Raw genomic sequence first — 14719 nt, forward strand, 5'->3', positions numbered from 1 at the left:
CCAAGATGATGATTTACAAATATAAATGCTTAGATTGGTTAACACACTTACGCTAGGGATGGATGGTTGGATGGATGGATGGATGGATGGATGGATGGATGGATGGATGGATGGATGGATACTGTAGATAGTAGATGGATGGATGGATGGATGGATGGATGGATAGATAGATACTGTAGATAGTATATGGATGGATGGATGGATGGATGGATAGATAGAGTAGATAGTATATGGATGATGGATGGATGGATCGATGGATACTGTAGATAGTATATGGATGGATGGATGGATGGATGGATACTGTAGATAGTAGATGGATGGATGGATGGATGGATGGATAGATAGATACTGTAGATAGTATATGGATGGATGGATGGATGGATGGATAGATAGATACTGTAGATAGTATATGGATGGATGATTGGATGATACTGCAGATAGTATATGGATGGATGGCTGGATGGATGGATAGATAGATACTGTAGATAGTATATGGATGGATGGATGGATAGATAGATGGATAGATAGATGGATACTGGAGATAGTATATGGATGGATGGATGATAGATAGATAGAGTAGATAGTAGATGGATGGATGGATGGATAGATCGATCAATCGATCTTGTGTCAGTACTATCAACTCTCTCAACTGACTAATGGCAACGTCTCGCTTGTCAAAGGGCAAAGGCCCCACCTTCTCTTGAATAATATCGAGAACATCCATGATGTAGATGTGCTGAAATTCAATGGAAAGCTAAACCTGGTACATCAGATTTTTGCTATATAGCACCCAGAATCAGCCCGCAAGTTTGTAATTGCATTTGTAAACTACATTCTGCAGTGGTCATGTTTGCGCCGTTGCCTGATCGGAATAATTGCTTTAGTGAATCTGCACTAAACCAGCATGTACAGCATGTGCAAATAACCAGTGCTTTTACTGGGCACAATTCATTTTGAGTGAATTCCCCTCACACTTTTTAAACTCTTCAGGAAGTCAAACCATGAAAGGCTTACTTTATAGTTGGCTCTGCACATTAAAATGGGATAGGAGAAAGTATTTTAAACTGAAAAAATATATTTGTTTAAAGGAATACCATTCACTTTCATTCACTAGCATCTCCTTTTGTGTTCCACGGAAGAAAATAGTCTTACAAGATTAACATAAAGGAGAGTAAGTAATGACATCATTTTCAATTTTGGGTGAGCTATCCCTTTAAGATTAATATAATTTAGCTGACTTCTAAGTATTTATAAGCCTTGCTGACCATTATGAATTTAACATGCATAAATGAGCCTGTGCAACCAAACAGCATTAAGTGCCCAGCGTCCCACCAGCAGCAATGTGGATTAGCGACCCTGCGCTTCCTTCCTTTGGACTGCTCCAGTGAAGCATAAATGGATTAGAGTTATGGCCGGACTGATCCAAGTGCACCATATGTAGGGGGGTTTGTGATATCTAGGGTAACAGGGGGAGAATATGGGGGGTGGGGGGAGTGGGGGGTCTGCAGATGTCTCAAGATGTTGCAAAGCTGAGCTGAAAGTTGCCTCAGGTCAGTTATACAGCCAAGTCAGTCAGAGAGACAGGGAGAGAGAAATTATTTGTGAGTCCATGGGGGTGAAGAACAAGCCCAGGGGGGCTGCAGAAGAAAGTCAAAAGAAAACATGAGAGAAGAATCCTTGAGGAGTATAGAAGGAAATATAGACACTAATCCCTTGCTGACCAGCTTGGAGCTGACATGGCTCTTGGATGCTGTGTGCCTTTGAGGTCTAAAGGTAGGTAGATGTCTTCAGACACAGTGTGGCCTAATGTATAGTGGAATCACAACAGTGATTACCAGCTTGCATGCTTCACTTTTTAGTGTCTACAGTTGTTGGTGTTATGGCAGTCAGTGGCTTGTATGCTTTGCTAGAGTGCATAAGTAACTGTCAAAACTAGGATTCGGTTTTGCAAGCTTATACCAGGATGTAATTTTGTTTAATAGCCCAGAAACTTACACAAGTAAACTTATGTCCATTGAATGTTAACTAAAATAACTTTTATATACATTGTGAAATGTACCTTACTTTGCCTCCTTAGTGACCCAGTGGACAGTTTGGTTGTAGTGTCGTATGGTTGAAAGATAGTGCTGATTTGGATCTTTACCAAATCATACTTTAGTCGATCTCCATGGTTCTTCTGGAAGTGACTTGTGGTAATACCAAATGGGCTCTAACGGGAGGGGAAGGATAGTGGCCTGTTCAAGGTTTGGTGTCATTGGAGCGAATAGCTAACATTTTGAGAAGTACACTTTCCCTATGTTGGAAGGTGTGTGTGTTTGGATTGGGGATTGTCGGTGGTAGAGGGGTTTGGCTTAGGGTTTGTCTCAACTGGAGGCTAATGATTAGAGGGTGACTGTAGACTGGAGGTTGTGGGTTTTCCAAATCAGAGTATGGGAACGGGACAACCTTAAGGTGCGTTCACAATGACAAAAATTTAAATTGCTGGAGCTATCCAAGTTGCTGCAACTCTAAATGTTCAGAAAGACTGTTTCATTGTAGGTGAAATATTAAATTAGGTTTTAGGAGACATGTGGAAGCTGCGCTTTAGGGACATTCACCAATCAAAGGGAGATCTGCTCTTTACTCCCAAAAGTGATTACGGTAACAGCAAGGCTACACAACATGTGCGGTACTACACAAAGCATGGCATGGGCGAGAGCGCCCTTAGGTGTCAGAGAGGAAGTGGAGATGAGGAGCCAAACGGACGATTTTAATGCACAGCATCAAGTTATTCACTTTTTTCTTCTCTTTCTGATTGTAAATTTTACAGTTCTCTGCAACAATCATCCCACCACTTTGTTGTTACCAACTGTCCACAAATAACTTTGTTTACTTATTAATTTATCTGTTCACCCAATATTGACTAATCAATTTCTGAATTTATTATTGTTATTATTATTATTATCCTTGTTGGTTAAAAATAATAATAAAATAAAACATGTATTCTGATAATAAATGTGCATAAAGTGTATCTATATGTGTTTAAATTTTATCGAGTGTAATTTGGCATTTGTCCTGCAGGTGTCTGCATAAGTCTGTGTCCTTACAATGTTCTTAGCGCTGTACGATTACTCAAGAGCACTCGTTAATTTTCTAGCATTTTCAAGTACTACTCAAGTTACGATGCTTTTGGGAAGCAGGCTGCAAAACTAATATGCATCGTAAGATGGATTCTATGATCTACTTAGGCTTACGATGCTTTTGGGAAACTAGGCCCAGGAAAGGAAAGGGTTCTGTGATAAAGCCAGTTCTGTTTCCCATCTCATCTTCGTATGCCAAAATAAGCCTGTTCGCTTATCTCAGATATCTCCCCATCAGTAGACACGTAGTCTCCACAAACCATCTCTATTGTTTTTGGGAGCTGTTTACTTGTGTCTTTGTGGAACAGAGGGATTGTAGATGACCACCTCTGAGATTTCACAGATTTGTTTTGATTAAAAGGATTGTTCACCAAATGAAAATTTTGGGTGAACTATCCCTTTGAACTTACAGTTTTGTTTCGTTATTCCTGTGAGAGATCAGAGCTGTGTTTTCTCTCTACCCCTCCTCCTTCCCTGCCTCCAGTGGCGGATTTAGGCATGGGCGACATGGGCAGTCGCCCAGGGTGGCATCTTGGTTACAAGCAAACAACTTTGGGGGCATGTTGGAGCAGGTTTCGCCCAGGGCACAAAACAAGCTAGAACCACTACTGCCCAGCTCTAACCCTAATTTATATATTCAATCTAAGAAATAAAGGAATGCAATCTAAAATGTTCTGCAGACAGTGCCTATAAATGCGTTTTCAGCATAAAAACCAATATGCATTTCTTTTGCATAACAGCAAATCTTATACAGTATGTTCAATATTCATGTCTTTTCAGGAGGTGAGTACCTAGTGTACTCTGTTGTGTGTCATAATCACCATTGGCTCTATCCTTTAGGGTGGCTGTGGCTCAGATTTGCCACTAAGCGCAGGGTTGGTGTTTCGATTCCCGGCCCACACAACTCCACATGCCAAAGTGTCCTTGGGCAAGACATATGACCATAGGATGATTCTGATGTTATTTTGAAGAATTGTGCTGCCCTGAAGGATCATTAAATCAGTCTAAGACGTGCTCTGTAGGACACACATTGGCCAAATAAATGGCACATTAAAATTATCACAATTTTCACAATATGCTTTAAATTGTCAGTAAAATCATTGCGATTATATTGTGAATATAGCCCTAGTGTAAATAGACCTTTAGATCATTCAGTGCTCTATATGACATCAAAATCTCACAGCAGTAGCATTCTGTCTTGATGGAGATCTGATGGGGTGCCTGGATATCTTGCAGAGGCAACTGTGAGTTAAGAGACTGAGATGGAGCCATGCCTATCTGGGTAAAAAGGACCAAGAAGGGCGAAAGTTCAGTCCTCAGCAGGGGTCTCTCCTCGGGGGGGAATACTCTTAAACCTCACTTTACACTCCCTCGTGTTTTCCACAACACTAAGTGCCCAGGCACCGTCACTTCTCCCTACTTTACTGAGAGATAACATGCTGTGTTCCTCACAAAACAAGTCATCTTTGACTAATAGATGGAAACATTCGTCCCCCAAATTTCAGAAGGATGGCACTGCAAATATATGTCAAACAAGGGTGAATTCAGTTAAATCAGGCCAATTCACCAGATATGAGCTAGTATGCTTGTGCTTGTCTTCCATGATCATTTTACCAGACTTGACTCCATTCTTTGGAGCCAGGTGCTTTGTCCACCACATTATTTTGGGCAGCAGTGGAGGTTGACAAGTCGTTAGACATCTGTCAGATTAGTCCATTTAAGAATGGCCTTTATTAGCTTCAGCTCAGTAAGCATTATTGCAAGGTCAATGAGGATGTTTGGCCTAATAAGGCCCAATTATAGAGATAATATCTTTTTGACTTATCCTATGATCTCTTGGTTTAATCTTTTAATGGTCAACTTTGAAGGTGAATGTGCCAAATATGGAAGATGCTGTCAGGCATGTGTAAAGCCAAATAAGGGTCATCCTATCACATTGTGTTTACTAAAAATATTATATATATTAGAATATAGTAGAACTATTAGAATAATACAAATTGCACATTACAGCAGGTATGTTTGGAAGTAATTGTAAGTGCATTAAAACTATTTAGTTGCAGAATTGGGGAAAGTAGTATTTTACAGACACTAACTTAGTCTTGTTTTCAAATTCCATCTTGGTCTTAGGGCACATGCAGAGAGAATCATGCATGCAGAGTTGTGCTTATTGAATTCCTGACCTAGATTAGTCAGCCTTAATGCTGGTCTGTACTAATGACAAGTAGAGCAGCTTTTCAATAGATCTATTCACTCGTGTTATAGTGAAAACAGCCAACAGCATCCCAGCCAGACAGGTCTTCTGTGTTCATGTATGCAATACCAGTAATTACAGAAACTGGGTCGTGATTCCCTAGTGGTCAATGAAGGAACTGCATTGACTGCGTTCGATTGTGAGATTGTAAATGAAATGAAATTACATTAAAATGAGATTTTGTATTAACTGTAAGATTAATTACTTAAGTCTTAAATTTACAATCTTATTTAACTGCGGAAGTGCAAACAGATGCATTATCCTTTGTTCTTTGGCTGATGAAGGCTGCAACTAATTTATTATCTATGTATTCCATTTTAAAAGTGTCTAGAGAGTCCATCCTTTGACCAAGGTGATGCAGGCAGAGGTCAGTAAGGTGCACTGCAGTTCGACTGTAAACTAATTTCCGCTGGAGTCTACCTTAAGTCCAAGTTTCAGGCAGTGTCCAGGGAAGTATCCCGTGTCTGACGGTTGGTGCTGGCATCAATTCTTCCTCTGTGAAGTCCATCGCAGTAGACTGAAGTGATATCTGGCTGGCACAAGCTGCAGTTAGTCGTCATCACTCAGCAACATGTAGTATTGGGAGTCGGACATCATGCAGGACCAGAGCTTGATCTTTGCAGGCTCTGGTAAACTCAGGATATGTATCCCGAGGTTAAGACAGGGAAACAAATAGAATAATATGAACATGTTAGGTGTTTAAATATTGGGTGTTTGGTTCAGGTTCATTTAATGAGGTGTTGTCTTCCATTAGCATCTTTTGTCTTTGACACACTAATGCATTAGCTGATGGCATGGAGCTTTGTGTTGCTAATGTTGGGCTAACTGATCAGCCGCTGAGGTTATTTGCTCTTCATACCAGTTGCAGCTTCCTCCAGCATTCGATGGAGTGATTAGGGAGGATTTAGTTTTTGGTTTTATAAATAAGCTACTTAATTAAGAGTAAAGAGCCTTTGTTTCTCTTTGATACTTTACATAATACACAGATACAGTGAGAGAGAGAGAGAGAGAGAGAGAGAGAGGGAGAGAGATAGAGAGAGATACCATATAGTTTGTGTTTGTGTTTGAAGCCTGCCTGATAGCGTACTGGTTGATTAAAGTACCATGACAAAAGAAACGAAAAGGTATTGTTAGAAAGTAATACAATGACAATAAATAGACATCACATCTTTCTGTTACTTTTGCGCTGGCTGCACTGAAAAACATATATACAGCTTGAACAGTGTAGTCCGATTCATGAAAGAATGACTCTATTGAACTGGTTCTTTTAGTGAATCGGTCAAAAAGACTCCTAAACTCACGAGTTAGTGCTTTGAATCAGTGTAGCAAATTCCAGATGTAAACACATACATCAAATCGATGTCTATGGTTGATGTACATTGCTATACCATACCCAGCATGGATTTCTTAGCACAGTTAGCTAAAAAATGTGTTATATACTGTGGTTGTAATTTAGTATGTTGTCCTATATTTATAAAAATATTTTTGTGAATAAAGCCATTATTACAACAAATCCTCTCACTATCTGCAGCGGTGTCTAATCTGGACATTGAGAGTAAGCTGATTGGACATTATCAGGCTCCGTGGCACCTGCAGAGAAATGTGTTCCTGCCGTCAACCCGACCCGCATGTGTGGAAGAGCTGCATCGAAACGCCAAACAGAGCCTGCGGGCTCTGTACAGAGGTTAGAGATGTTTACAAATGAATGATAAATGCCAATCAATTTTCAATCACCTTATTCATGCCTGATAGTGAACTTCTGCAGTCTTAGCAAAAAGGTAGGAAGTAAAGTTGATTCAGAGGGCCCTCTAGTGGAGGAAGAGGGAGCAATTCTGCAGTCATAGTTGACATGTCCAACACAATGGTTTTTGGGCAGAACTATTTGTTTGTTCAACCAATTTGGTGATAGAAGTGGTGCAAAAATGACATGCATTAAAGAGATATTCCAGCCAAAACAGAACATTCTCATCATTTACTCAACCATGAGCCATCCCAGAAGTGTGCGACTTTCTTTCTTCTGCTGAACACAAACTGAGATTTTTAAAAGAATATCTCAGTATCCTTACAATGAAACTGAATGGTGGGCACTGGCCAGAACTTTGAAGGTCCAAAAAGCATACAAAGGTAGCATAAAAGTAATCCAGTGGTTTAATCCATTACTTCAGAAGAGATATGATAGGTGTGGGTGAAAACCAGATCAATATTTAAGTCCTTTTTTACTATAGATATCCTCTTTCACATTCTTCTTTTGTTTTTGGTCATTCACATTCTTTGTGCAAATCGCCACCTATTGGGCAGGGAGAAGAATTTATGGTTTATAAAGGAATTAAACATTGATTTCTCACCCACACCTATCATATCTTTAAAATATATAGATTAAACCACTGGAGCTGTATGGATTACTTATATGCTGCCTTTATATGCTTTTTAGAGCTTCAAAGTTCTGGCCACCATTCACTTGCCTTGTTTGGACCAACAGAGCTGAAATATTCTTCTAAAAATCTTTGTTTGTGTTCAACAGAAGAAAGAAAGTCATACACATCTGGGATGACATGAGGATGAGTAAATGATGAGAGAATTTTCCTTTATGGGTGATCTATCCGTTTAACATAACAATAATAGTTATTGGTCAATGTTTAAGATATGTATATTATCCAATAATTTCTGTAAAACTGTATGAATCTATTTGTTCATGAATATGCTCAACAGATCAGCAGCAGAGACAGGAAGCCAGTGAGAGAGAGCGGAGGGTGACCATCTCCATCTCCATGGCTCCGCCCATGCCCACCTACCCATCACCACGCACGCTGAGGAGACGAGAACAGAGAGAGAGACATTTGACAATGGTAAACATTTGTCTGTCTGTCTTCCTGTTTTATAGAATGTAACATTATTATTCTTTGAGGGCTTATCAATAGGTATTTTCTCTGCTGTAGTTCAATTTTTTTTCTTCCCCTATATATATATATATATATATAAAATATAGTTTCCTTATTTTTGACAGAAATGCTATAATATGTAACTCAAAACAGTTTTATTTTACTGATTTATTTATTATATTCAACCCTTTCTAACTGATACTTCCAAGACTATCATATTCACAAGTCACTTTAGCTACACCGATCAGCCACATCATTAAAACCACCTGCCTAATATAGTGTAGGTCCCCCTCGTGCCGCCAAAACAGCTCTGACCCGTCGAGGCATGGACTCTACAAGATCTCTGAAGGTGTCCTGTGGTATCTGACACCAAGACATTAGCATCAGATCCTTCAAGTCCTGTAAGTTGTGAGGTGGGGCCTCCATGGATCGGACTTGTTGGTCCAGCACATCCCATAGATGCTCAATCGGACTGAGATCTGGGGAATTTGGAGGTTAGGTTAACACTGTGAACTCTTTGTCATGTTCCTCAAATAATTAAATATTCCTGAATAATTTTTGCAGTGTGGCAGGGCACATTATCCTGCTGAAAGGGGCCACTTCCATCAGGGAAAACCGTTGTCATGAAGGGGTGTACGTGGTCTGCGACAATCTTTATGTAGGTGGTACATGTCAAAGTAACATTCAAATGAATGTCAGGACTCAAAAGTTTCCCAGCAGAACATTGCTCAGAGCATCACACTGCCTCCGACGGCCTGCCTTCTTCCCATTTGCTGCCATCTCTTCCCCAGGTAAACGACGCACATGCACCCGGCTGTCTACGTGATCTAAAAGAAAATGTGATTCATCAGACCAGGCCACCTTCTTCCATTGCTCCATGGTCCAGTTCTGACACTAACGTGCCCATTGAAGGTGCTTTCGTTGGTGGACAGGGGTCAGCATGGGCACTCTGACCGGTCTGCGGCTACGCAGCCCCATACGCAGCAAGCCGTGATGCACTGTGTGTTCTGATCATCATAGCTATCATGGCCAGCATTAAGTTTTTCAGCAATTTGTGCTACAGTAGCTCTTCTGTGAGATCGGACCAGACGAGCTAGCCTTCGCTTCCCACATACATCAGTGAGCCCATGACCCTGTTGCCGGTTCACCGGTTGTCCTTCCTTGGACCACTTTTGGTAGGTACTAACCACTGCATACCGGGAACACCCCACAAGACCTGCTGTTTTGGTGATGCCCTGAGCCAATCGTCTAGCCGTCACAATTTGGCCCTTGTCAAAGTCGCTCAGATCCTTACGCTTGCCCATTTTTCCAGCTTCCAAGACATGAAATTTAAGAACTGACTGTTCACTTGCTGACTAATATGTCCCACCCCTTGACAGGCGCCATTGTAACGAGATAATCTATGTTATTTATTTCACCTGTCAGTGGTTTTTATGTGGTGGCTGATCAGAGTATTTCAACATAACCTCAAAGTTAGAGCTAGAAGTTAATTTTACAGGGCGAGTTTAAGTTTAAATCAGCACAATTTGCAACAAAAACAATGTTTATTTTATCACAGAAAACCACATTTTTGCAAGGCATCCATGGCACTGGCATTGCCAGTTTGGCCCTGTTTTTAGAGTGTGTGTTAATGATAGTGTGTCTGTGTGTTCAGGAAAGGACTGTGAGTGACATAGAAACAAATACAACACAAACACAGGTAAACACACGTCTGTGTGTCACCTAAAACCCATCCATTCTACTGTTTGGACTTATTTATTTATTTATTTCACTTTAGCTAGATAAACCCACCCTTGATGTCCTGTATTTTTATTATTTTCCTTTGTAATATATTGCACAGGGTTACACAATTGTTCCAGGGAATATAGATTATTTTCTTTCTTTCTTTCTTTTCTTATTTTGCATTGATCTTCATGAAATGATCATGTTATTTATGTATTTACTTATTTCACCAATCAGCCACAACATTAAAACCACCTGCATAATATTGTGTAGGTCCCCCTCGTGCCACCAAAACAGCAGCAACCCACATCTCAGAATAGCATTATGAGATAATATACTTCTCACCACAAATGTACAGAGTGGTTATCTGAGTTACTGTAGACTTTGTCAGTTTAAACCAGTCTGGCCATTCTCTGTTGACCTCTCTCATCAACAAGACATTTCTGTCCAGAAAAATGTCACTCACTGGATGTTTTTTGTTTTTGGCACCATTCTGAGTAAATTCTAGACACCTACATGTTGTGTGTGAAAATCCCAGCAGTTACAGAAATACTCAAACCAGCCCATCTGGCACAAACAATCATCCATGCATTTATCTAATCAGCCAATCATGTGGCAGCGGTGCAAAAAAGCTTTAGTTAATGTTCACATCAACCATCAGAATGGTGAAAATAAATGTGAACTCAGTGATTAGGACCGTGGCATGATTGTTGGTGCCAGACGGGCTGGTTTGAGTATTTCTGTAACTGCTGATCTCCTGGGATTTTCACACACAACAGTCTCTAGAATTTACCCCCCCAAAAAAAAAATATCCAGTGAGAGGCAGTTCTGTAGATGGAAATGTCTTGTTGATGAGAGAGGTCAACAGAGAATGTCCAGACTGGTTTGAACTGACAAAGTCTACAGTAACTCAGATAACCACTCTGTACAATTGTGGTGAGAAGATAGCATCTCAGAAAGATATTCAGAGATGCTGGTTGGCGCTGTTTTGGTGGCACGAGGGGGACCTACAAAATATTAGGCAGGTGGTTTTAATGTTGTGGCTGATCAGTGTGTATATATATATATATATATATATATATATATATATATATATATATATATATTATATTAGTTATTTAAATTGATATAATTTTCATTTTGATAGTTAATCCAAATGTCGCTGTGGGCATCTGCTCGCCGGATGTCAAGCTGTAATGCAGATAATAATTCACTCATTTATGGGTCAATCATTATGAAAATAACTCATCTTTTGCAGCCAACCATGTTGATAAACAACATTCTTCCGGTTGTTAAATGTCTAATATTATTTTAGGCTGTTCAGGGGTCACTGACTGGAGTCTGCCGTTTATAAGTTCTATAAGTTTATAAGTATATACTTTTAGTGTACAGTATACGCATGTGAATAGGGATGCAGCCGGTGTCATAAATGTTTCAGTGCTGATGAAATGCAGACTACTCCTTAATTATATATAATCACCCAAATCTATATTATCACTGGTCCTGTTTTGGCAAGCACAATAAATCACAGCTGTTATTTAAAGACTGCTTCAATTACTTTGAATGACTTTAACAGTAGCTTTGCATGTGTAATGGAACCAAATTCTGCAGGTACAGAAGACAGAGTTGTCTGTGTGGTTTCCTAATTTCCGATCATGTCCATGAGCGATATCTGTGTTTTCATGTTCATCCACATATTCATGTCTATCTTTATGTTTTGTGTGTCTGTTGTAGTTTCAAAGCACCCGGTCCTCCTCCCCTACTGAATGTTGTCATTTCTCTCCATGGAGCAGAAAGGTATTTTTCCCCTGAATCTCCCAAAATCCTGAGCGCTGATCTTGAAACAGCTTTGCATCCCTAATCAAATCATAATCACTCAAACTGGTTTAACGTAACCTCTTTGACACAAATCCCTGTTGAACGTTTTGGTTTGGTCACACAGTAGTTGAATCTTCAAGACATGGCACTGTCAGATTTTAAACTCATTAGATAGTATTAGGGCTGTCAATCTATTTAAAAACATTTAGCAAATTAATGACATGATAAGCCGATTTAATTATTCAAATTCATCGCCATGTAGCACATATACTGTATGAATATTTGCTGAGAAAGCCCTAAAATAACAATGATTCAATATATAATGATTAAATAGTTATATTTAAATTATTACAAATATAATATACAGTATAAAATAAAAATAATAATTTATGTAATTACAATGATTACATTATAGAGGCAGATCAGTAAAGCATTGATAAGACGATACAAAAAGTAACTTTAGAAGTCAATATATTGTTTATTTCACATATTATTATTATTATTTCTCCCAATTTGGAATGCCCAATTCCCCATGTGCTTTTAAGTCGTCGTGGACGCGTAGTGACTCAATCCGGATGGCGGAGGATGAATCTCAGCTGCCTCAGCGTCTGAGACCATTAACCTGTGCATCTTATCATGTGGCTTCTTGAGCATGTTGCCATGTAGACATAGCTTGGACATGGCTTCATGCCACCCACCGCGGCATCCACGCCCAACCAAGAACGAACCATATTATAGCGACCACGAGGAGGTTACCCCATGTGACTCTACCCTCCCTAGCAACAAGGAGTTTTGCTTACTGCCCCCTGCTGAATACAGGTGGTACTTCAAGCTTGCATTGCTTCAATGGTAGGAATATTCAATTAAAGGTGCAGTATGTAAGATTCAGAAAACCCTTGTTATTAATGACACCTGTGGCCGCTAAGTGAACTGCAGCCAGCTACCGATTGCTCATGCTCGTGCACACACTCCATTGGGATGTGATTGAGCGAGCATCCAAAACAATGACATAACATACAAAGGGGCTGAACATGATTCACTGACATCATACTGACAGATGATGTAGCATAGTTACAATTACAGAGTTATGATTGTTTTACTACAAACTTTGAGACTGTATATTATATTTGAATCTCCATTGCTGGAACAGGGCTAAAACAAAGTGTGGATATAGGTCTGACTATGCGAGACTGTAGTTTGAAGTAATCACTTTTCTTTGCATTATACATTGGCTGCGTTTATATGATAGCTTATGTCAGAGTTAGCTAGCTAGCCAGCTTCATCAATAGTTGTTAGCTCAATTTAGTGGATGATGACAGTAGCTGGTTATAAATTATTAATATGTTGACACAATTCTGTATTGATTTTATTCCATCACAACTGTCATTTTGATATATCGATGTCCTGTTGTTTTATTATAATAGAATGTAGAATAGAAGTTACGTTACACTAATGAATGGGTCTTTTTGCATTATCCTGAACATTGTCTAGCGTTCATTTCACGTGTTATTGTAGTTTAGCTAAAATGACACAGATCAGTCCTTATGGCACTATATTTCACATGCTTTGCAGTTATGTACTGTATGATTACCTGTCCAATAAGGAGAATGCCAATTCAGGGTCGGTTTTGATCCCCAAAACCGAACGAAGGTCCCTCCAGGAATCAAATGCCCTGCCGATGTTCACTCTAGTTTTCGCTCGACCACAATCACGTTTCCGCTTAGCCAGACTGGATTCAGTAGATAAAAGGGATTTTTTTTGGCTTACTCTGAGTTTGAGTAGGAGTCGGTGTTGTTCTGGGAGATGGATGTTTGCTGGATTCCATCTCTAAGATAACGCTACCTAGTGTTGCAGTTTGTTGTCACTGTTGAATAGCGGAAGAGAAGCTATAACTGTCTGAGGCAAGGCTCTTGGGAGCGCGCATAAACGTCACATTCTTTGGATTTTCCCGGCAAAAGCGGCCCGCTCCCTTCGCATTAAAATCAGTCTACAGGCATTAATAGGCAACCTAGGAAGTCCGGGAAGGGCTCATTTTTTAAGATGCATTACAAGCCGTTCACACATTGGCAAAAAAAGGCAAATATTACATGAAAATTGTTACATATTGCATAATTTTATTAATTGCGTTATTTTTTTAAATGGGTAATTTTGTATATAATTAAATCGTACTGAATTAAATCGTACTGAATTAAAACGACAGCCCAAGATTTATCGATTTCCTGAATTAAAACCAAACCTCTACAGGGCTATTTGTGTACCAAACCTCTACAGGACTATTTCTTCTAACATCTAAAATCTCCAAAACTCGTCTTTATTCTCTAAAATTCCTCCTCCTCTTTGCTGTCTTTGATGCAACTGTCTTCCATAATTCCTAACCACTGCAGCACATCTGTGCCCTAGATTATAACTTTGATCCGAATTTGCATATATAGAAATCCCTCTCTTTGCATGTGTGTACTTGTTCAAGTGTGAGTAATAGAAAATGGGTAAAAACTAGGGGTCGCAACTAATTGATAGGTGACTACTTTTATGTGCAACTTGTTGATTAGTAAAATAAGTAGTAGTGCAATCCGAACTATGAAACATGCAATTTAAATCTAAAGCCTTTAGTTAGCAGCAAAGTTCTGTTGTAATTTATCAAATCTTCTGTAGCATTATGCTGCTTTGTGTGTGTGTGTGTTGTGTGTGTGTGTGTGTGTGTGTGTTAGCGTGTATTTATCACTTTGTGGGGACCAAATGTACCCATAAGGATAGTAAAACCCGAAATGTTTGACCTTGTGGGAACATTTTGTGGGTCCCCATGAGGAAAACAGCTTATAAATCATACTAAATTATGTTTTTTGAAAATGTAAAAATGCAGAATGTTTTCTGTGAGGGTTAGGTTTAGGGGTAGGGTTAGGTTTAGGGGATAGAATATAAAGTTTGTACAG

At 39.5% G+C, this 14719-nt stretch overlaps 1 protein-coding gene across 1 annotated transcript in view; it reads left to right on the forward strand.

Annotated features, from left to right (window-relative positions):
* Positions 1-14719, forward strand: part of LOC127619327 (actin remodeling regulator NHS-like) — a 125704-nt gene that overhangs the window by 96486 nt on the left and 14499 nt on the right. The window contains exons 2-5 of the mRNA XM_052092209.1: positions 6902-7054; positions 8080-8216; positions 9904-9948; positions 11706-11768. Of these exons, the coding sequence (XP_051948169.1) occupies positions 6902-7054; positions 8080-8216; positions 9904-9948; positions 11706-11768 (398 nt within the window). The remainder of the gene's footprint in view (positions 1-6901; positions 7055-8079; positions 8217-9903; positions 9949-11705; positions 11769-14719) is intronic.

This window comes from Xyrauchen texanus, chromosome 25, assembly GCF_025860055.1.
Source record: "Xyrauchen texanus isolate HMW12.3.18 chromosome 25, RBS_HiC_50CHRs, whole genome shotgun sequence".
Lineage (NCBI taxonomy): Eukaryota > Metazoa > Chordata > Actinopteri > Cypriniformes > Catostomidae > Xyrauchen > Xyrauchen texanus.